The sequence below is a fragment of the Dermacentor andersoni genome, chromosome 2 (genome assembly GCF_023375885.2).
Source record: "Dermacentor andersoni chromosome 2, qqDerAnde1_hic_scaffold, whole genome shotgun sequence".
NCBI classification, from domain to species: Eukaryota; Metazoa; Arthropoda; class Arachnida; order Ixodida; family Ixodidae; genus Dermacentor; species Dermacentor andersoni.
The window spans coordinates 170,302,276-170,325,497 of NC_092815.1; the positions used below are offsets into that span (position 1 = coordinate 170,302,276).

At 46.5% G+C, this 23,222-nt stretch overlaps 2 protein-coding genes and 1 non-coding gene across 3 annotated transcripts; all 3 read left to right on the top strand.

Moving 5' to 3' along the window:
* The first annotated feature begins 234 nt into the window (after positions 1–234).
* On the top strand, positions 235–2,710 carry LOC126540459 (putative nuclease HARBI1). Its single transcript, XM_050187277.2, has 3 exons — positions 235–785; positions 859–1,000; positions 1,481–2,710. Exons 1-3 carry the CDS (start codon positions 252–254, stop codon positions 1,984–1,986), a joined length of 1,182 nt encoding a protein of 393 aa, XP_050043234.2. The 5' UTR covers positions 235–251; the 3' UTR covers positions 1,987–2,710.
* Positions 2,711–5,149: 2,439 nt separating this feature from the next.
* LOC126540888 (acetylcholinesterase-like) lies at positions 5,150–23,222 on the top strand. The gene is made up of 5 exons (XM_055076439.2): positions 5,150–5,302; positions 14,660–15,070; positions 17,826–18,132; positions 20,961–21,543; positions 23,012–23,222. The coding sequence occupies exons 1-5, from the start codon at positions 5,150–5,152 to the stop codon at positions 23,196–23,198; spliced, it is 1,641 nt and encodes a 546-aa protein (XP_054932414.1). The 3' UTR covers positions 23,199–23,222.
* TRNAG-GCC (transfer RNA glycine (anticodon GCC)) lies at positions 5,865–5,935 on the top strand. Its single transcript has one exon. It is a non-coding gene; the product is annotated as a tRNA-Gly (tRNA).

Below are 23,222 nucleotides of genomic sequence, written 5' to 3' on the forward strand. Positions count from 1 at the left end.
GTGACGATGCACGCGGATGTCATGAGTGGTCAAGCGTGGAAAAACTAATATGCAGGTATTCTTGCCGAAAATTAATTCAGTATGCTTAAAAAATGACTTCAGAAAAAGACAAAGCTTTTTGGCCACTTTTGGCCACTCAAAAGTTTTGCTTTTGGCTACATTTGGGCTACTGCAGAGGCCAATTTGGCTAGCTGTGGTTGGAGCAATCTGGCAACCCTGAGAATTTCCCCGCCGTTTGTTTGCAATCGAAAATGGCTGTCTTCTTGATAGCGTTGGCGGCGGCGGCTCGTCAGCTCGGGCTCGGGAGGGAGCCCAAGGATGCGTTTGACATGCCAGACGACCTGTTTCGGCGACACTTTCGCCTGAAGAAAGAAACTGTGCGGTGGCTGTGCGACGAAGTGGCGGAGGAACTCGGAGGCGTGACAACAACAGCGCTGTCGGTGGAGCAACAAGTGTTGTGTGCGTTGCGGTTCTTCGCGACGGGCAGCTTTCAAGCTTCGGTAGGGAGCGAGGAGACGATCGGCGTGACCCAGCCTGCGGTCAGGAAGTGTGTGCGACGCGTGGCGGAGGCAATCGTCCACGCCGGGACCCGCAACAAGTGGGTCCGCTTTCCGAGGAGGTCGGAGGAGAAGGCGGCCGTGAAGGAAGGATTCCTTGGACGCGGCGCCATTCCCGGCGTCATCGGATGCGTGGACGGCAGCCTTGTCGCCATCATCGCACCGAAGGGCGCGCAGAAGGCGGCATTCATGTGCCGCAAAGGCTACTACGCCCTCAACACAATGTTCGTAAGTATCTTAATTTTTGTCGAATTGGCCCGTCATCGCAACGCGTGGCTTATACTGTGCGCGCTCTCGTCAGATCTGCGACGCAGGCATGCGGATTCTCGCCGTCGACCCTATGCGACCGGGGTCAGACCACGACGCCTACATCTGGAGAACCACGTGGTTGCGTCGTCGGTTCCAGGATGGACATATTGCCAAGGCCGGCGAGCACCTCCTCGGTGAGCACCGGGAAACATTTATACAGTTGCAATTCTGGCAGCATGCAGTAATGTGTGCTCGCGCCGTAAGAGAATATTGAAGCCCGTACCGCTTATGTTATAGTTGGTTATTAAGTATAGGCGAGATGTAGAAAATTTTTCAATGGTATCTGCGCGAAACAAAGTGACAACACACCTGCGGTGTACTTTAGGCTAATTTTTAATATGTGTGCACAGTGCACGTGTGTTGTCACGTTATTTTTTACACTGATATTCATTTATGAATAAAAAGCACACAACTCGCACAAAGAGCTGTCTTGCTTTAAATAGGGATGCTACTATGTCCCAGCTACCGTTATCTGTGATTACAGCTGCGTCAGGTGCTCAGCCTGTACATTCCTTTATTGCAGCCTTTCTGTAGTAGGTGTATGTTACATGACCGAGGCATCGCTTACTCAACTTTGTGCAGATGATTTAATACCATTTTTTATGATCATGCAGGTGACAGCAACTACCCCCTGGAACCATGGCTGCTGACTCCGGTCGCAGGCCGCCCTCCCATGCACACAGCAGAAGGCAGGTACAACACTGCACATGCCGCCATGCGGTCTGTAGTGGAGCGGTGCATTGGGCTTCTGAAGAGCCGCTTCCGCTGCCTTCAGCAGTACCGCGCCCTCCACTACAAACCAGACCACGCTGCCAACATCGTTGCAGCATGTGCAGTGTTGCACAACTTGTGTCTTGATGAAGGTGACGACATGTTTGATGATGTCAGTGATGACAGCAGCAACAGCAGCAGCAACAGCAGCAGCAGTGATGATGAAAATGGCAGCCCCTTCCCACAGAGAGTTCCCCAAGTGAGGGCAGCGCGTATAATGTATCTGAAAGGCTGTGCTGCCCGGGAAAATGTTATTAGATCATTTGGCACGACACGGCAGCAGCACCAGCACTACCTTCAAAGGGTGCGAAGGCGGCTGCGTCGACAGCAGCGCCGACAGCAGCGATAAACATGTGCCTGACACTGCAGGCAGATATTTATTACTGCTGTCTATACACCTAATAGAGAGCAGGAACCAGTGTGAAGAAATGTGCCCACTTAGTGGATAGCGTGCTGTTTTCTTTTTTTTTTTTTTTTATCTCGTGCTCAATCATAACCAGCGTTTTCATGTATCCTGTGCCAGTGAGCTGTGACTACCGGAGATGATTGCATCATTCCACTGTGACGCTACATGAGAGCCTTTCATTTAGTACCTGTGGATAGAACACTTTGTGTTTATCAGCAGAATGTTGTAGCCACTTCTTTGGGCAGCTGGGGTTTGCCAAATGATTTGCTGCTGCTGCTGTTACTTCTGTCATCACAGACACTGTCACCGCCATCTGCACTGTGCATGGGAGGATATTGGTCTTCGTCTCCTCGCTTCCTATTTGGGCTGCTGCCAAGCACAACACTTCTCGCTCCACCATGTGTACTGTTCTCACGCACCTTGTAGGCCCTGTGCTGTTTTGCCACACAGCCACCGCACAGTTCCTTGACATAAGGCCAAGTTATGCCGAAAACGATCGCCTGGCATGTCAGGCGCGTTATTCTCCCTTGGGAGAGTGTACATATGTAAATAGTTCTGAAATTGAAGGAACACGAATTGTAAATATTCATTTCAAGTGCCAGTTGCGTAGTTGAATATCCTTTATTTATATCTGCACTGTAAATAAAAGAATGTGATACATCTTCAATGCCATCTTTCATAAAAGCAAATGACAGACAAGTACTCAGAGCATGACTTCGTGGCGACAAAATAGCAGTGTGATATTCACTACATGGGACCCAGTACACTACCAATGGGCCATTGGCAGATATTAACTCACATAAATATGATACGAGGATAATGATGTTTTTTAAGCTCATGCACAACCATTCATCTTTATCCAGCAACTTCACAGCAAGAAAGATGTGTCTTGTCTGTTATGTAGTCAACATGTCTAGCACAAAATAGAATTTATTTTCAATGACTAGTGCCATAATAAGATCAGTATATAAAGATTAATGTGCAGAAAACAAAGCTGATACATAACCTGGCAAGGGAACAAGAGTTCAAGATTGCAAGTCAGCCTATAGAGTCTGTGCAGGAGTGTGTTTACCTAGGTAAACTAATCACAGAGAACCCTGATCATGAGAAGGAAATTCACAGAATAAAAATGGCTTGGATCGCATACGGCAGACATCATGAGCTCCTGACTGGGAGCTTACCGTTATCATTGAAAAGGAAAGTGTACAATCAGTGCATTTTACCTGTGCTGACATACGGAGCAGCGACTTGGAGGCTGACAAAGAAGCTTGAGAACAACTTAAGGACCGTGCAAAGAGCTATGAAACGAAGAATGCTAGGCATAACTTTGAGAGACAGAAAGAGAGCAGTTTGGCTCAGAGAGCAAATGGGTATAGACGATATTATAATAGACATTTAAGAGAAAAAAATGGCACTGGGCAGGTCATGTAATGCGCAGACTAGATAATCGTTGGACCATTAGGGTGACAGAATGGATACCAAAGAAGGGAAGCGCAGTAGAGGATGGCAGAAGACTAGATTGTGCGACGAAATTAGGAAATTTGTGGGTGCTAGTTGGAATCAGTTGGCACAGGACAGGAGTAATTGGAGATCGCAGGGAGAGGCCTTCGTCCTGCAGTGGACATGAATAGGCTGATGATGATGATGATAAAACAGCAGTCACATGCTTTTAAAGAATGACAGAAGTGACAAAATGTTTGGCACTTCAACAGTCTTTCATATAACAACGGCTGCCAGGGCAGCCTGTCAGTGAATGACAAAATAGTGGCCACATCGATGGCTACGTTACGTATATCACAAACTGTTCTCAACTACAATGGGGACTAGATTGTGTCGCTGTCACAGATAAGGACACCTGAAATATCACAATGGCTATCACAAGTAATAGGCGCTTGGGGTTAAAAAAAATTCCAATTTGGCCCCTTGCCTTCTGTAGGCACAAAAGGTTCGACATTGCAAACATGACATACATATGGCATGAAAATTCAAGCAAGAGATTTCAATTCCAGTTATCACAGCATTCTAGTTAAATGCACCCATAGTGCACAAGACAATGTTGAAGTTGACATAAAAGTGAATGCATAGTGTACATCTTCCTTGGAAAAACAGTGCACATTGAAACATCGCAGAAACAGCAAAAGGAAAGTAAACAACACCTAACAAAAATATTGAAAGAACTCAACATAATTTATAATGCTTCACTGGGAAACTTGCACTGCGAATAAAAATACACAGGAAAAAAATTAACTTGTGTGAAAAATATGACATAGGGACAAAAATGCACGCAAAACGATCATATCCGTTAGTGCTACATACCAAAAAAATGGGCATTCGTGTTTCAAGTGACATCACAGCACTATCAGCTTTCGCTGCCATGGTCACGCATGACCTGCACATCATTTCAAAAGGATGGCTACAACTCATCACAACAGCTTGTGAGGACGTGTGGGAACCACCACCAAATGCTGCAGAGGTGATTTGAATGGAAAGATAGGCAACACTTGCACCTGTTCGCACTAAAGGATGATATGGGGGGTGGGGGGAAAAAGAACTGTCCCTCATGGCTGAGGCGGCTCACCGAGGCCATGCGCCAGGGCAGGCGGGAGCTGGCACAGCGTGGTCGCGATAAGGCCAGTGGCCTCCCGCAAACCCCACATCTCCGCTGCCAGCTGACGACGCTGCGAAACAAATTCACTTACTTCAGCTACAGGTTATGCAATGTAAATGTTTGTTTCGCGCTGTTTGCAAGCGTTATAGTTTCAGCAAAGTTACTCTTGAGGGAAGCGAGATCATATATATGTGACATGAGAAATGGCCGTGCAAACTGATACGGTCTGTTACGTTAAAAACATGTTAAAAGTAGCAAATCATACCAAGCCGCCTCTGCCTGTAAGAAGGCAGTGTTAATGACTACTTGAATTAATATACAACAGGTGATCACGCTGTGGTGATACATTCAGCCATGGAAATGTTTTGTACGTTACTGTGTCTTAAAGAACTCCTCAAAGGTGATATATAAACGTGCATGAGCCAATGAGTACAGATGCCTCTCATGTATAATCTGGCTGTAACATACATTACCATGCGCACTAATCCCCTCTTAAAAATGACCTGGTCAAGTTGCATGTACCTGCCTATCTTGCTGCAGCAGCAGCTGGTGGACGCTGGTGGCCTGTGCGTTTGCAGCCTCGGCCAGCTGGCCCTGCAGGCTGCATCATCAAGTGGCTGTTGCCGAGGTGTCCTGCGGGGCTGCTGCCGAGTTGATGACAGGATTTAAAAAATATTGCTCCGTCCTGCGTAGAGATTTTACTGGTTCATTATCAGGTGGAAGCCCAGAAAAGTAATTCCAGCCACAAACCGTTCACAAAATGAACACTAACTTTGCATAAACAAAAAGACACCACAGCATTATAAAATGCTACAGTGATAGTAATTTCAGCTTGTATGCTACAAAAGCTGCTGATTGGGCAAATTGTAAAACGTCGCAGGTTCCCGCCCCCATACGCATAAACAGCCGCGTCACTTTGACGTCCGCAGTTTGGTATAATTACAGTTTGGAACAGCGTTACATACTCGCTAGTTAGCACCACTTTTCAGCCCACGATTTCAAATTTAGCGCTCAGCATTGCTGTTGCAGCGCCTCTCTGGAGGCGTCATCACAGGTATAGAGGCTAGAAAATTCTGTATATCACACGTGTCCAAGCTCTTTTGCGGTGTGCTTAGAAAAAAGAAGAGGCGAACCGACAAACGGACGACTGTTCACTGCGAGCGCACGCTGCGAGTTCCCTTGACATTACCTTGAAAAACCTGCTCTCTTGTCAGCGTCGGTGGTTCAGTGGTAGAATACTCGCCTGCCACGCGGGTGGCCCGGGTTCGATTCCCGGCCGACGCAGCTTTATTTTTCTTCATATAACATCACTTCTTTTTTCGCAGCATGAAAACGGTTCTCTATAATAGCACTTAAGTACGTATTATCATTGCGTATATTCCGTGATTGGCAGCAGTCACAGGATTTCTAACATATTGAGTACTAATTGAGTACATAACCTCCTTGCGCTTACTTCTGGTGCTCCAGTTATTACTGTAATATTACCGCATAAATCGTGACACGTTGACGCGAACGGTGTGCTGATGGAAAAAAGAATCGTCTCTTATTCCTTCCTGCACTGCGTGTCATCATAATCGGCCTAATTTATGTTCACAGCATGGACGAAGGCCTAGCCCAGCGATCTGCAGTTAAAGTCCAGTGACTCCGTCCCGCGCGCCTGTACATTGCCTAATGTCATCTCATCACCTAATATATCTCTTGCGTACTCAACAACATTTCCATTCGCTTGGCAACAAATCCGTTGCTCTCAGTAACAGATCATATGCTCTCCGTTGCATTCGTTCCAACTATACTTCCTCAAGCTTTGCGTCGGTGCCAACTCCGATTCCTCTATTCAAATACATGCAAAATGCAGAACTTCTCTCATTCGACATTGCCGAACCAATATGAATTAAATGCTTTGCATTTACGAAGAAACTTTACCTCGGGAGCTCCTATCTAAATACATCAGAACGGAGAAATCTTGTTGCTCTGCAACCATATTGCACCAATTTTGATCAGGTTTGCTGTATTTGAAAGAAAAAAATTAAAATCGATTGAGTGGAGGAAGCGAATGTTTTATTGGGGCCTACAATCTATTTAGGCTACCAATTTATTACAGGTAAAACCTTTGATATTTCTCCTAAAGCAGTACTTGAAGTGTGTTGGAAGAACGGGGTCCAAATAACTGAGGCTAACGGGGCTTATAATCTGTTTTTAGACACATTCGCGAACATTTTGTTTCGCTCACTTTACTGTAAGAAGGCGCAGAAATTATAGAACACGGAATGCATGGCTCGCACCAAAACTGCGCGATGAAATGAGCATCGTTATTGGACTAGATTGGCCTAGGCCGCGATGTCGGCGCAGCCTGGACAGTCGCGCGAGGCGAAATCGAACGTCGGCTTTTCGAACGTGTACAAGATAGCGGCCCTAATCTAGTTACGTTCCGTGCGGTCGCTACGACCTACTCAACACGCTGCTATGGTCTAGCCACCATAACGCTGCTACATCGCCGTAATTTTTGCACCGAACTATTAAACATGCCCGTTGATGGCAGAGAGATATCTGAAATTGGCTGAAACATCTAACGACTGTTGTACCAATATCCCTGCGACTAGTGGCTTGCCTGAGGCAATTGATTATGTTCCTGATCACGCTGATCACGCTATATCTGTAAGACGAAAAATCATCACGAAGCCATCAGTAAAAATTGCATGTGTTTTCCAAAATTTGAAAATTAACTCTAGCTGCACTGACAGTCAACGACACCAGAAAAGACCTGTTAAATATATGGCTGCTATGATTAATCCAGTTCTCGCAAATATTTGAACATTTGTGTAATGAACATCATTTTTCCATAGAAACTGAGGTTAGCCTGAATCTCTGTTGTTCATAAAAAGGGAGATGGAAATACCATAAGTAACCATACACCATTGTCCATTCTGCCAATATTTTTTCCAAGGATTTTCGAAAAACATTTGCGCGCTCAGCTTTACATATTTATTGATGAGTACAGAATACTTATGCTCCCTCGTCATTATAGGCTTATTAAAAATAAATCAACGGAGTAAATAAACGGCCAAAATAAATCAATGGCTGAAGGAAAAAAAATAACGAATAATGCTTCATCAGTTCGAAAATGAGTTCTTCGTAATCGATGTTTCCGTTTAACTTTCAGTTGCCTTTGACATAGTGAAGCATGATAATTGCTTGAGAAGCTCCAATTATAAGCAATAATCATCGTGCTTTAGAACTATTCAGAGGTTACCTAACTACTAGGAAACAAAGAGCATAAACAGCTAACTCACTTTCTGAAGTTAGACATGTTTCTTGTGGGGTGCCTCAAGGTAGCGTTTTAAGACCTCTGTTATTTACGTTGTTTGTGTTAACCTTATTGATAACGTAAATACTAATTACAAATAAATATTTATTATATATGCTGATGATATCAGCATATTTCTTTCTTCAACGCGTGAAAAGTTAATTTTACTGTGTAATGAAACAATGCAGTCCCTCCAGCACTGGTCGGACTCGAACTGCATGGCAGATTAATGAAAAAAAAAACTAAAATAGTACTATTCAGCCTCCCCCCCCCCCAAAAAAAAAATATAAAGCAAATTAGACCTTCCACGCCAAGCAATGTTGAAATTGTTGACAGTTTTAAGTCTCTCAAAGTTAATTAAGTTTTCGTCTAATGTCCTGGGAGGACCATGTAAAGTACTTAGTAAAAAACTAGGTAAAGTCACGGGCACAGTAGATCATGTCAGGTATCAGCTAACTTCAACAACAAAACGAGATGTGCATAGCTCACTGTTGTATTCTTATCTAAATTATTTTCGACTTCGATGGGAACAGCGACATTTATTAATTTGCAGTAGATTCACTTGATTCGGAAAAGTTATCTTCGTCTTATTTTTGACACAGCATATGGGTCACCAAGCGCCGATGTTCTTCCAAAGTCCTAAATGATCAGCAAATATAATTTATATAAATATCGGCTAACTGCAAAACTTAAACTAGATGCTCAAGATAACGTATATAACCTTAAAGGTCTGGCACACTTACAGCAAAATATATTGCATTACCCAGCAGTACATGGTGAGCCTTGGGCTTAATGTACACATCGTCTGAATTTCAGCAATGTCTGCCTTCGCTCCTTAACAGCTATCGTAATAACAACCTTGACATTTTTTGCTTGTAAGCATTGCAAACTACGTGAAATGTATACATTATCTTCATTTAAGATGAAATTTTAAATTTTATCTATAGCTTTTGCTTCTGTGTGCTATATTCAGCTGCATGTGTGTGCTTATTTTGCGAGGATTGAGTGTGTTGTGTGATGCGACTACCAAATTAATTTAACGAGTGGCTGTTGTCTCGTAAAGCAGCATAAGAGCAGCTTTTATCTGTGGTACTACATTAGCATTTGCTGTACATAAACTCATTTCATTAATTTTTTTTTCAATTGTTCAACCTATAAGAACTCAAGTACCAATGAAGTTTACAACTCTGTAATTAGGCAATAATAACGATATCACAATTATGTAAACTGCTTCTAATAACACAGCCAAAACTTACACCATTATAGGGGTGTGCGAATATGTTAAACTATCGAATAACGATTCAAATAGTGCGCTATTCGATTCGGTCTTCGAATAGAATACTCACTATTCGTAAATGTGAATATTTTTGGAGTACTTTTTTATATTTAAAAACGTCAGCTACGCCCGAATAAACACAAAATCGGGGCAAAAGTACGATAAATTTTCACCGTCGCGGGCAAAGTAGACATAGATCATGAGAACTTGCGTAGTGGTGTAGGCTACGTCAATTAGGTAGCCATACTTCGCAGGCTATGCAGCGATCATTTGCACTCTCTGAAGAGCCCTGTGCATGCAAAGGAACTACCTGTTTGCTCCTGCTGCTCCATTTGTGCCTTTAATGAAGAACGCTTCATAAAATAATTACACGACGAATAATGACAGGAACTTGCTTACTTTAAGAATACTGGGATGTGAACTTTGTTTTGTTAAAATTGCGATAACGAAAACTATTCGAAAAGTATTCCATTCGATTCGCTTCTGGCACTATTCGATTCGCATTTCACTCGGTCTTAAACATCACTGTTCACAAACCTTTAATAAACTGATGTCCTATAATATACCAGTAATACGCCAGTAATTTACGAGTAGGATTTTTTGCAAAACCCCCGTAAACATTGCAACAGTTTGACGCAAGCAGCACATTCATATACAACATTTATTCGCTTTATGTGTAACGGACACAGCTTACAGAATACAGAACTGCGATACCTGTTTTTGGTGTAGAGTTACAGGTTTGTAAATTTCGTGTTTCAATTTTCTTGAAACAGCAATTTCCGGGAAATTTACCGAAACTTTGCAAGACCTAAACCAAAGTTCTGCTTCTAGTCACTAGGATTTACATTTCTCTCTCAAACTCAAAAAATTTCATTCAAATCGGTCCGGCGTTTGCATCAGAAAAGCATTTATGCATTTTACATATGTAGTCGAAAGTAGAAATTGAAGGAATCACATATTTATTTGAGGCAAGAAATGTTTTACAAATTTTTCCAAAAATCGGCAGCTTCAAAAAAAAAAAAATGCTGAAGGAAAGAGTTTACAAACCTGTCACTCAACGCAAAAAAAATATATATATGGTAGTTCTTAAGTCGCATGTGCTCCAGCATCTGAACCGTGCAAATGTTGTATATGAGTTTACAACTTACGTTGACCTATTACAACGTTTACAACAGTTTTGCAAAAGTCCTGCTCACAAATCAGTGGTTTATTATAAAGTGGTCTATATACACCGAGTGGTATAATACGCTGATTTTGACCGCTTTAGATTTCCGTGCAGTTCAGAGAATTGTGATGCCGTTTATATTGCTGACTTATGCCGCTGTAATGAAATTTCGCGACATGGAATATTTTTTTCTAGAAAGCCTGACGGCCTAAATTGAACATATGGCTCTTGCAGCCATTATAACTTTTTTTTTTAAATCAGACAAACATAACCAAATTAGATGCCGTAGATGTTAAAGAAAACGATTACTCTCTTTCCATGTATTTAGACAGACCTCTCTCTTGTGTTTTTGCGCAGTTACATTATTTATGTGTCACCAATGTCCATAGTCTGCACAACACAGTATTTCACCGTACGCACGCCAATAAAAGCCCTCATAATTCATCCTGCTCATTATGGCGGTTACTGAGCAATGCGTACGACTTGTATTCTGGCTTTACTATCTCCACATTTTTTATTGATCTCGAGTGGTTTGCATTGTAATGTTTAGCAAACTAGAACGATTAATTTCTGTACTGTATGCCACGTGTGTGCCACATTTCCGTGTTCTTAAATTGATCTCGAGTGGTTTGCATTGCAATGCTTACTAACGATTCATCTCTACACTGTGTGCCACGTGGGTACTGTGCTGCCACCCGTGCTTATATTAATTACTTGATTAGTTACGGCCGGTACATGTCTGGATAAGGTGTAGTTGTGAAGTGTATCTCTATTAAGGCGTTAGCGTTAAGGACCCCGTGTAGCAGGAAATCCGGCGACCCGCGTCCAGCGTCGACTGTCTTTTCGCGAAATGTCATTTCGAACCACGCATACCCAACTCCTCTTCTATCACCAAAGTTGCTCATACCTTGCATTTCATTCTTTATAAAGTAATTCATCGGAATTTTAAAAATGATGGCCCGCAAACAAATTTATGAAAAAAAAATCGTCAACGCGTACCTTTTATGTTAGATCTTCTCAGACTGAAATATTAAAAGTGCGAAAAAGGAGATCGGCCCATGCAAAAGGCCGCGTTTCTCCGAGGAAGCTCGCTTTCGTGCATAGCTTTCGCCTCCAGCGTTTCCCGGTAAACATTACGGTTACGTAAGATGCAGTTGCCGGAAAGCGTGATTAGCAGTCTGGGATCTTCGAATGCTCTCGCGTTCCACTCCTAAAGGCGAAGCTTAAGCATCCTCATTTTTTTTTTTTTTTTTGTCACGCGCGATTTGGTTGTACTGCCACGAGTACTGAATTATGTGGACTGTTTGTAATGTTCGATTTCCTATCAGTTATCATATGGTCAACTTCGCCAGTGTTATCGCTATTTTAGAGCGCAGCTCTTTGGCACCCGTTCCCGCGTTTCGCATCGCCGTCGGTCTCGCCGTAGTGCCTAGCCGTAACGAGCTCCGTAGCCGAGGCCAGCGCACTGCTCTAGCCGCACGCGCTTCTGGCGCCATCTCTCGCTCACGGCGCGAGCCTTGCTCTCCCTTTGTCCTCCACAGCCAAATCAAGTGTTCTCGCATATCCTCTCGCCCCCTTCCTCCGCGCAGCACCATTGCGGTGACTTTCCAGGGTTGCCAGATTGGGCTACTTTTTGTCCGAGTTGGCGTCAGCATTTTCCTTTTGGCTATGTGGCTATTTTTAGGCTACATCTTTCTGTGTAAAAAAAGGTAAAAATAGTTGAGCACGAATGAAAAAAAGCACGCTGGAATCAAAATGCAGACCACAGCAGGTTAAAGAAATCGACCGCGTCTGCTACAAAATCAAAATTTGCAGGTTCTATGTGAGAGAACACATATGCATGTCAAAAGGTCAAGGATCGCGGCCTTTTGATAATTTTAATTAAGAAAGCTGGCCTCAGGGAACACGTCTCCATCCGCGAATAATGCTACCCGCGCGCGCGCGCGCCAGCGAACATAGATTGTTGCTGTCTCCACATGTGAGGTTTCGGCGTTCTACGTTTTAAGCATGAGGTGCTTTTAGCTCCCGTTGACGGTGCGCCGCGGGTGACCTCGGGGCCACAACGGAGGGAGAACACCCAGCTGAACCTAACCGAAATTTGCCGCATTTTCTGCCTGCCGCATGGCGCCTACGTGGCAATTCGCTCTGACCCTTCCTGCTCAAATTGCTCCTCCTCCAACGCCAACGTAGAACATATACTCTTCCGTTGCCCCACAGCCACCACAGACCATCCGTTCCCTACACAACTCCAAAGCCTACTCCAGTCTTTGCTATACTACCCATATCAAATGCCGCCGTCGAACGAGTATTCAGCCAGGTGTCGCTCATTAAAACCGACCTTCGAGATAGAATGCCGAAGGAGACATTGGTAGCGCTCCTTCACGTGAAGTTCGGCCTGGCCAGGAGCGAAGGCTGCTGCAATGATATTAAACCGGGCCAAGAATTTCGGTCCTGTTTCAGCTTTGATATTTCGTATGGACCAAGCAGTTCCACTTCGCAATAAGCTCGTGATGCTTAATCATCACGAGCTGTCTTTTTGTGTCTATATATCGTACTAGATTTTGTACCAACCGCCATTTATTGTGTTAGGCTTTGTCTTGCATTTTTTTGTAGTTTTTCGTTTAGTGCTTTGTGTGGTGTTAAGCGAAATTATCATGAGCTGTAAGTATAATACTGAACGCCTGAATGCATGTCATTGCTTAGCGTGTTTATTGCGCGGTGCTATTTGTACGTGTGTTGTTCTTTTCGTGATTTCTTGGTGCTCTGCTGATGGGAAAAATAAAACAGTGCATTTGCAGTGAAGACCGCATTCACCTTATCATGAATTTGCCTGCATGCCTGCATTTCTACATTTCTTGCGCTTGTGCAGCATCTGTTTTCCGTGCCGCATGACCACCGTGACGATGTGCGCGGAGCGCACGCATGGTCAAGCGTGGAAAATCTAATATGTTGGTATTCATGTGAAAATTAATTCAATATGCTTAAGAAATGACTTCACAAAAAGACAAAGCTTTTTGGCTACTTTTGGGCTACCCAGAAGTTTCGCTTTCGGCTACATTTGGGCTACTGCGGAGGCCAATATGGCTACCTGTGGTTGGAGCGATCTGGCAACCATGTGACTCCCACCGCTACCGTCCACTCCGCCCTTGCCGTCCCTTCTCCCACTGTCGCGGCACTGCCGGGGTGCCGGCGGTGGGCGCTCCTTGCCGCCTCGGGTGTCATCCACGGCTCTCCGCTCCTACGTCTCCGCGTCGCGTTGCTGTACGGCTCTCAGCCGTGTCTCTCGCTTCCCCGTTTGCGGGGCGCGTTCCTCAGTGGCATTTGTCGCCTCTGGCAGTGCTTGCGCTTGGCTGTCCTTCTCCCGCCTCCACTCTTGCCTTATACCTCCCCTTACCTGGCGAAGACTCAAAATACAGTTATTGTGTTTCGTCCCCTTACTTCTACTTCCCACCCCAACCTTATGCGGCCACATTGAGGCCACATTGAGGCCTGTCTGTGAGTGAATGAGTATGTGACCTCTACTCAATACCCCTGTTCTCCACCCGTTTCCCCATCCCACCTTAGAAGAAACATTAAATAATAGTTGCTAATCCACCCCCACCCCCCTCTCCACGGCGGTGACCCCGCGTCGCCGGAGCGCCGGCTCGATAGCTGCGGATCGCAGTGTGTGCTGTCCAGTCCGAAACGCATGCAGAACCGCCTCCGATCGTCACTGCGTGTTCTGTATGCGGTGGCCTGTTGTTGAAACAAGGCAGCAGCTGCGCTCAAAGATCGCATTACCAAGAAGCGTAATCATCGGCCAATTTCTTTAGGTTGTCATTACTGTGCACAACATTTTCTAATATGTAGCGTGTTTATAAGAAAACCCAAAGGCATGTACTTCTCATTTTGACAAAGGCTAGAGCACCAGCCGTAACGTTACTAAAGTATATTGTGCAAATCCTGTCCTCATCACACACTTGGCGATTTTTCCAGTTCATGAAGTGGTGCCGCAATGGGCCTTTAGAGCACGGGCACTGAGCGATACAGATAGGCGCTAGAGCACTGCACGGGCCTGATTTTTCGGTCTGGCCCGGGCCCCCTTAATGAAGCCCGAGCGAGCCCAAACCGGGCTCGTGATACCAAGTCCAGGCCCGGCTCGGGCCCAGGCTTTCGGGTCGGCCCAGGCCCGGGCAGTGCCCTAATAGACACAGTGACACAGTGCAATGCACAATTCGTCGTCGTACGAAGGATAGCCACATCGTCTGCGCGCACCACGCGCAGCTGGAGTGGGCTCCGTTCCCGCGTCGGCACATCGCGCAGACCAACAGCGAGGACGACTGCCTCTACCTGAACGTGTGGCAGCCGCTCCTCGAGGAGGAGGAGGATGGCGGTAACGCCGGGTGTGGCATCTGCGGCCGCTCTCCACTGCTACCGGCCGTGGTCGTGCTGCACGGCGGCCGCTTCCAGTATGGCGGCGGCGGTGGGCCATACACCTTCTACGACGGAAAGTACCTCGCCGCGGCGTGGCGCGCCGTGGTCGTGGTGCCGGCGTACCGGGTGGGCGCCTTCGGTTTCCTCAATGCAGCGCTGCAACCGGACGAGGCCCCTGGCAATGTCGGTATCAGGGATCAGATGGTCGCTCTGCAGTGGGTGCGCGACAACATACATCGATTTGGAGCCTCACCCTTCCAGGTATATATACTGCGTGCGACCATATGCCTGTGTGCAGAGAAAATCCCGTAGGATAGTCGTACACCTTTAAAGTGAAAGTGTTAAAGTGAAGCTTCTAAAGCGAAGCTTACTTTGCCTCTTCCTTCAACTTTTCCACTGTTGCTGTTGCTGATGTGGCTTTCTTGAACGCCGCGCGTCAGGAGGTAGTTCAGAGCGTTCATATACATGGAAGGAGCGTGGCAGAGGGGAAAGGCGCTGCGAGAAACTCGTTTGGACCTTTCCATCGCGTCGCATGTGCACAATGCCCTCTGTAGATCCCTGGGCGTCGCCAAAGTACCCTCTTGACAGCTGTAATTATCCGTGACTCCCCGCAAAAGCATTGCAGGAACTGCAGCAATTAAAGGGACACTCATAGCAAATACTAAGTTGACGTGGGCTGTTAAAATACCATTCCAGAAACCTCGCAACGCTTATTTCCTGCCAGGGAAAGACAGTTTAAAAAAAAGTCGCGTTTGAAGGGTCCGCATAACTTTAGCGCAATTCAAATCGCGCACTCTCGGGCGAGGAGTGGTGAAATTGCATACGTCATCCCCGCCCTTAAGTGCCGTTGATGAGTAAAACGGTGCCCGACAGAGGGCACGACAATTCTCTGTGCAAAACGCAAACGTGCAGCTATGGAGAAACCGAGCCAAGACAGAGCGTTGGATTCGCCGCTGCAGCTACTTCTGGTCAAGTAGTGGGGGTCATTCGGGAATCCCGCGACGTCACATGGACCTGCTGGCATTCACTCGCAGTTTGTGTCTGGCTGGCTACTCGCAGTTTGTGTCAGATATTCGTGAGCCAGCAAAACCAGTGCAGCACTACGCGATAACGAAACTACAGAAAAGCGAAAGCACGGGCGGCTGCGAGGGAGAAAACGAAACATTTCGACCGACCGCGTCGTTGTCAAGGGTAACGTCAGTGAGTTCTGTCTAAAGATCAAATATAACTGGGCAAGTAGCATTTTATTTTGTCTTATAATGCAATACAATGATTTTGGTATTACGAGTGGTCGAGTACTAGTGACAAAATTATAATTATGAGTGCCTTCGCCATCGGGCTAGTACTTGAATGTCCCGGGGGAGTCTCTAATCATGTTATGCATTTACCTCAATTTCTCATTACTAGAGCTCTGTTCGCGATGATATTGACGCCTTAGATGTTCTCGAGCACTAATCTGTCACTTGAGCTTGACCTATTACATGACTTTAGTGTCCCTTTATCCTCTACTAACGTGCAAGTCCAAAGGGGAAGTAGACAAAATGACAGAGAAGATGCAGGGAGAGGAGACATAGAATGGGTGTAACCGACACAATCGTGAAACGAGTGACTAACAGCCTTTCCACTCTTAGTTCGCAGTTCCCATACAGGTGGGAGGGATAGGGGGTCGTAGAGGTAATAGGTGACGTGGAAGGCAAGGAAACGCTACTACTATAGACGCGACAGCAGTTGCGGGCAAACTGAAGGTACTGTACGGTGCATTTCAGCTAGTTCTGAAAAATAAACACCATCCAAATTTGTCAAACGGACAACTGACGCAGGGCGTGCAGACGCAAGGCTTATAATAGCACCGTAGCGTCGCGACACTAGGGAAGCGGTCGCACGTCAAATCGACACTTATGTGCCCGCCGAGGTAGCTTTGCGGCGATGGCACTTCTTGAGGTCGCGGGTTCGATCCCGACCGCGGGAACCGCATTTCGATGGAGCGAAATATAAAAATTCTCGTTTGCTTATATTTAGGTGCACGTTAAAGAACGCCAGTGTGTCACAATTAATCCGGAGTCCGCCAACACGGTGTGCCTCATAATCTGATTGTGGTTTTGACACGTACAGCCCCGTAATTCAATTAAAGTTTAGCACTTCTGCCACGATGTGTTGCGGCGTGGGAGGCAATGACAGTGACAACCTTATCGCACGTTATGAACAATGACGCATAACGCCCCAAGCAAATACATCTCGCTTTGTGTTCTGTGTACTATGTTGACAAATGAAAGTGGCGCACGCAAGCAATGCTTAACATCAACTGTGCTAAACGCTGATGCTAAACGCTGATGCTAACATCAACTGTGCTAAACGCTTAACATCACTGTGCTAAACGCTGATGAAATTAAACATTCGCCGTAAACATCACTTCCAATTATCGTCATTTAACGCAAACAGCACAGAAGAGATTGCTTACATCGATTGCCACAGTGCGTGCGATGCGCATATATTTTTGACAAACGATGTAGAAGATAACATTATAAGTAGGTGCAACCCAGCATCATACAAGGACTTCAGGATTCCGTAGTGAATGCAGGCCTCAGTGATCGATCGCAGTCCTGCTGTGCGTGCTACGGTCTGCACGCAATGTTCATTATCTCTCTTTCTATTCCCCTTTCCCTTACCCCCATGTAGGGTAACAAAGCGAACGCTCGTCTCGTTTACCTCCCTGAATTTCTTCTTGCTTTCTCTCTGTCTTGAACCCAACTGTTGAAGTCGGCAGACCGGTCACGGCACACTCGATACATTACTGCTGCGAACGCTTAGGGGTGCCAGATATGTCTTGTGCGGTAAGATGTCCACAGCAGGCGACGCACATCCGGGTCTTGTGCCTGGATCGTACAGTTGCAGCAAGTGGTGTCGACCTTGCTGGTGCCCTGCCACTTGATGGCGACAGCAGGAGTATCAAGCTCGGCCGATGTTACCGCCCGGAAGGAAACAATGCAAAGCTGCTGGCCACACTGTCATTGTGCAGGTAACCCTTCTGGGCCATGAAGCGGGAGCTGCGTCCGTGGGCTACCACCTGCTGTCCAACCGGAGTACCGTGTACTTTCAGCGGGCGGTGATGATGGCCGGTTCACCGTACGCTCCTTACCCCGACAACAGCGGCAGTGCCGCCGAGCGCAACGTGCGCGCGCTGGCCAGGGAGCTGCGTTGTCCGGATTCATCGGCCGGAAGGGCCGCCGTCGACTGCCTCAGGTCGCGCTCCGTAAGGGCCACTCTCGAAGCAGCCGACGGCGCCGGCATCGAGTTCGGGCCTAGTTTCCTCTCCCCTCAAACAGGCACGCATATTTTGACGATTGCACTCTCAATTACGTCTGCGATTATATGCAGGGGATAATCCGACTGCGAATCCAGCGTCTACACGAACAACCATTTATGTTCCACAGATGTCCACAGAACACGGCGTTTTAGACATTGCACACATCCTATAGAGATCCACATTTGTCCAGACATTATAAATACATACCATGGATGGTCCAAGTGCCATCCAAATCTCGTTGCTGTAACGTCGTAAGGATATCGCCGCTGAAGATATGTGCCTTCTAATATATAGATGCTCACTTTAGGCATGCAGATGTCTACAGAACATCTAGAGGGTATTTTGCAGTCCACGTTAGCGAGCTGTATATATGTGCTTGCGGGTGCCACAGTAGATGTGCTATTAAGGGCAATTTCAACATTATGTTCTCAGCAGATGCTGTGTGACTGAACACCCACAAAGCACCGTCAGCTACATTGCGTGCACACGTTACTGCACATGCTCGAAACTAGAAAGCGCAGCCTATACTCATTCTCCTGAACCTCCCGCCTGGTACACTGAGCATATTAAATTAACGAAAGTTTTAAAAGTAAATTGCATCAGAATATAGGCAGAGTATAGATGTACATGAGATGCAAACATGATAGTTTCGAACTATAATTTCAACAAATGAGAAAACATAATTATGTCGTAGGGAAGCTGAAAAATGGGCTGTGGGTGAGGGTGGGAGTAACTATTCATGTGTAATCCGAAAAAAGTCATTTCGTCATGTTGTTACAAAAATCATACATTAGACGCCATGTTATCAGCAGCATGATGCCATAGCCACGGGCTACCACGTTTCGGAAAAAAATTTCCGAAAATGTTCGACTGTGTAACCTGAGACTCTGGTTCCACTTTTGCTTCTGCGAAATTCAAGTACCACTTTCAATGTGAAGGGCATTATATGCGCAGTAAAGCTCCTAGAATTTAGAGCCTAGCATTTTCAAAGATCTCGTCGCATAAAAAATTGACCTACTTAACTTTAATTACATCCTCCAACCAATACGGCAACTTAAATAAATCTTGAAGAAAACTTAAATGTAGCCAACTGATATGGCGTAGCAGGCACAGCTCTACGATGTTAGTATGCAATGTCCATGAACAGTCATGAACGCCAGAGTAAAATGAACGTCACTAGCACATCGGGTACATGATATTTTCGAAATATGTTACTAGGACGTCCTTTAGACGTTATCACGAGACAGACGAATGGATCGTGCCTGGATGTCGATAGGATATGGGTGGTTCACTGGGTACACTGTCTTTCGAAAGCTTAGACACTCCGTAAGCTCGTCATATCAACATTCAGCTGAACCTCTGTAGAGGGAGTATCTGCTGCACTTCTCAAAGTCTCAGATTTCAAGCCAATAATTGAGACCCCATATATACGGCGGCCATACAAGTTCGGTCTCGCGCGCCGTGGCTACGAAACTTATTACACACTCTATATCCGCTGTCAAAAGCGCAGAGTCCGCCCATCGTGTGACTATATGTGACTCAATGTCGCGTTGTTGTTGCTTGTCGCATGGCCACCTGCCAACGTTCGATCAGCATTCAGGCGGCACGCATGCGACAACCAGAACTGCAGCGCGCCTAGCTGATGTGAAGGATGGAGACAATTTTCGGTGCTTGGGATTAGGGAGATCGCAACACAGCAGGCACAACAAATTATATTTGATGTCGTCTCCTTAAAGATGTTATAGCTTGAAGAGCGTTTTCAGATTGGCTGTTGACGGTCCCAATAAATTACTCTGTCCATAGGACATCCGAATCATTTCCCAATGTCCATGCACCCTTTAGTATAAAAATAGGACGTACTCTGGACGTCCACTTTCGGATATCCTATTACGGATGTCCCAAGGATCTGCTTCGGATATCCTATTATGGGTCTCCCAAGGTTATCCCACATGGGCTTTTTTGATATACACGTAAATATTTGCTCTCCAATCGTGGCTTTGTCTGAGGTTGCTCGTAACAGAATTAAGTTTTATTGCATGTTCGAATTACAATTCGAAACTATCATGTCCGCAGTTGGTGTGTAAGTCGTGCTTTACGAATTTCCTGACACAATTTACTTTGAAAAATTCAATTAGTTCAATAAGGCACTTGCGCTTGGCGGAAGGCCTAGAAGAATGAGTATGCTGCACTCCTGCACACGCGCACGCGCGCGCAACGTGTGCACGTCATGCATGTATCTGTCCTGATGCGTGCGCGCTCTGCCCGTTGCATCTGTCACACAGCGTGTGCTGCGACCGTAATCGTCATTTTGGCAAACGCTGTGCAAATGGCCCTGGCAAATCTCCGTAAAATGTACGCAGCATGTCCCCGTAATGTCCCTCGCGGACATGCAAGGGATATCCGCAGGACAGGGAAATAGCTACCAAACGGTGGTGTGAGCGATCTCCGCATGACGTATCTGACGCATCCCTATAGATAAGATATCCATGTCCTGGCAGTGGATGTCTAAGGATATCCATATGACATCATATATATTTGTCATTGGGGTGTTAGCAACGGCCAGTTTATGAAAACATTTTAGGCCTAGCGCTCGGCTGGGACGCTGACACATATTTTACACCTTTACATCGAATAAGCGTCATTAGAAAAAGTTTACGCCAATCTTGTACTCAGTAGCAAAAACGAGCACAAGAAAAATGTGAAAACTTCGTCCTAAATACAGCTTTGTAAAGGAAAATTCATTACTGTTCCTGGAGTAGAGGGACGCTGCTCCTGCAGTCCTTTCCTCATTCCACCGTGGTCCATGGTGTTATTCAGTCGCTCCTGGTCATCTCCATTCCGCTGCAGTCACGCACGAGCACCAACTGGCAGAAAATGCCGTGGTGCCAGAGAAGCCCCCCAACATGCGCGCGCGCTTCAGGCCCCTGGATTTTATTGCGGGCTACACCAGCAACGAGGGCGGTCCATATGTGGTCGAGATGTTACGACGTTCGCGACTGCACTTCAGCGACGAGACCAGCGGGCGAGATGTGCTAGGCCCACTCGTTGACTGGCTCCGGAGGCACGGAGTGCCGGAACCGCACGAGGTGCTCGACTTCTACGGTCTGCACGCGCAGCAGTTCGCGGCCGCTAGGGGCGTCAGCGTGCTCGCGTCCCTAGACGAGCTGCTGGGCGACATGCACGTCTACTGCCCGGTTAACTTCATGATCGAAGAGGCAGCGGCGCTTGGCAGCCGCGTGTTCACGTACGAGTTCACGCACCTTCCTTACTACCGCTGGTGGACCCGCTGGAAGGGAGTTCCCCAGCTGTTGGACCTGGTCTACGCGTCCGGCTTGGTGCGCGCCATCCAGCACGAGTATGGGCTCGACCACAGGGAGCTGCGCTTCTCGCAGTACATGGCCACCATGTTCGCGGGATTCGTCTGGAACGGGTCAGTGTGCCTTAAGAGGGGAAATAACATAGGGTTTCCACATTACACTGCAGTTGCACAAAACGGCCGGGGCGCGAGGGTGCACCCAAACCAACATTTTTCTGTAGGATGCGTTTTCTAATGACGACGAGGCATAGCCAAAGAAAATGTTCCAGCGCACGTGAACGTGTTTATGTGTACGTCGGTATGTATAAGTGCCGGGGAGGGGGAGTGGTCTAAAAACAATTTTAATCTATTAACTATACACGGGAAAATTTCTTCCGAGGCCAGTTTCGAGAGTCATCAGAAGCAGTTTAGCTAGCGAGAAACAGGCGCACTTGCAGCGCCCAGTGTGCGACTTGTTCTTAAAAGTGCTCATTTATAGTGTGACAAACACTTAAATGTTTCACAGTTACGGAGATGTTACTGAATAAGAAGCACTTGACCTGAAAAGGCGGTGCATTGGTAGTTCATAAAGCCCACCACTCAGTCTCGTCACGCCAACGGCATGCTCCGACCCTGTTCGAGTGTCGCCTCCAGCCAGGTCATCCAGCACACAGAACGATTTGAGGTTGTCTGCTTCCAATGCACTAAAAAAAAAGAATGTGCAGGGATGGCCTGCACTGGCCTGGACCTCTTGTTACTGATGTAGCAATTATATGGACACTCCAGGCGCATTTCCGTCGTCGTCGTCGCCGTGATTTTCCGTATAAAGCTCAAGCGCGATAACACCATGGCCACGCGCCGTATGCCGTAGGTGCGACGGTGAGCCGAGAATGGCGGCTTGATCTTAGGCGGGGAGGAAACGTGGTGTCTACCGCCGCGCGCAAGGGGTCGGGGGTGGGAGGGGACTGCGTATGGCGTGCCTGAGGGCAGCCGCGCGGACCTTGTTTTGAAAGTGATCTGCGATGAGTACAGCGTCTAGGTGCGCCGAAGGCCCAAAGGTTCGCGTGCGCCGTATTCTCGACACTTTGTTCGCATTGAAGCGAGAGCCAGCACGAAAGTGGATTCGCTCGCTGCTGCTGCCTCTCTTCCTTACGCCAGTGTTCTGACATAGCAAGTGTCCACGCTCATCGAGTGAGATATGTTTGTTTCCCTGTGCACGCATGACACCGTGCTTGTTAATGTAGTTGGTAAGCGAATGTTTACAAGTTTATACCGCCGATAAAACAACTAGTCTAATATTTTGTTATTGCAATCTATGCTTCGCCCTTTGGGTGAAACTGCGACTTATTTTTAAAGCAACAACGCATTCTGCTAAACTATATTTTTAAAGAAAGCACGAAAGCAACATCTCACCAGATCTTTGGCAAGTGCTCGTGGCTATTGGTCTATGTTAAGCCATTGTTTCTTCTGCAATAAAGGTCTAAAGCCTCCAAACAGCATGAATGAATGTGCAGCCTTTGATTGTTGTCTGTTTTGCAGTCCTATACTGTTAAATGATATGCACTGCTAAATTAGTTTTAAAATTGTGTGCAACTTATTTCAGTGAGCCACCACCGGCGACCAACTGGACCCGCTGGGAGACCTTCCATCGAGGTCCACTAGTCTTTGCGGGCAGCGAGAACAGCAGCTATACAAAAGCGGCTTCAATGCCTCACGAGACAAACTGTGCCTTCTGGAGGACGTTCCTCCACCCTCAAGTCACAAGTGCAGCTACGACTATGAGGATATAGTATTTATGCAGTGATATATATATA

Coding starts and splice junctions, on each gene's coding strand:
- LOC126540888 (XM_055076439.2), top strand. CDS start 5,150: ATGACCTGGTCAAGTTGCATGTACCTGCCTATCTTGCTGCAGCAGCAG. Junction 15,071..17,825: donor TTGGAGCCTCACCCTTCCAG/GTATATATACTG, acceptor GTCATTGTGCAG/GTAACCCTTCTGGGCCATGA. Junction 21,544..23,011: donor GCGGGATTCGTCTGGAACGG/GTCAGTGTGCCT, acceptor AACTTATTTCAG/TGAGCCACCACCGGCGACCA.
- LOC126540459 (XM_050187277.2), top strand. CDS start 252: ATGGCTGTCTTCTTGATAGCGTTGGCGGCGGCGGCTCGTCAGCTCGGG. Junction 786..858: donor ACGCCCTCAACACAATGTTC/GTAAGTATCTTA, acceptor CGCTCTCGTCAG/ATCTGCGACGCAGGCATGCG. Junction 1,001..1,480: donor GGCCGGCGAGCACCTCCTCG/GTGAGCACCGGG, acceptor ATGATCATGCAG/GTGACAGCAACTACCCCCTG.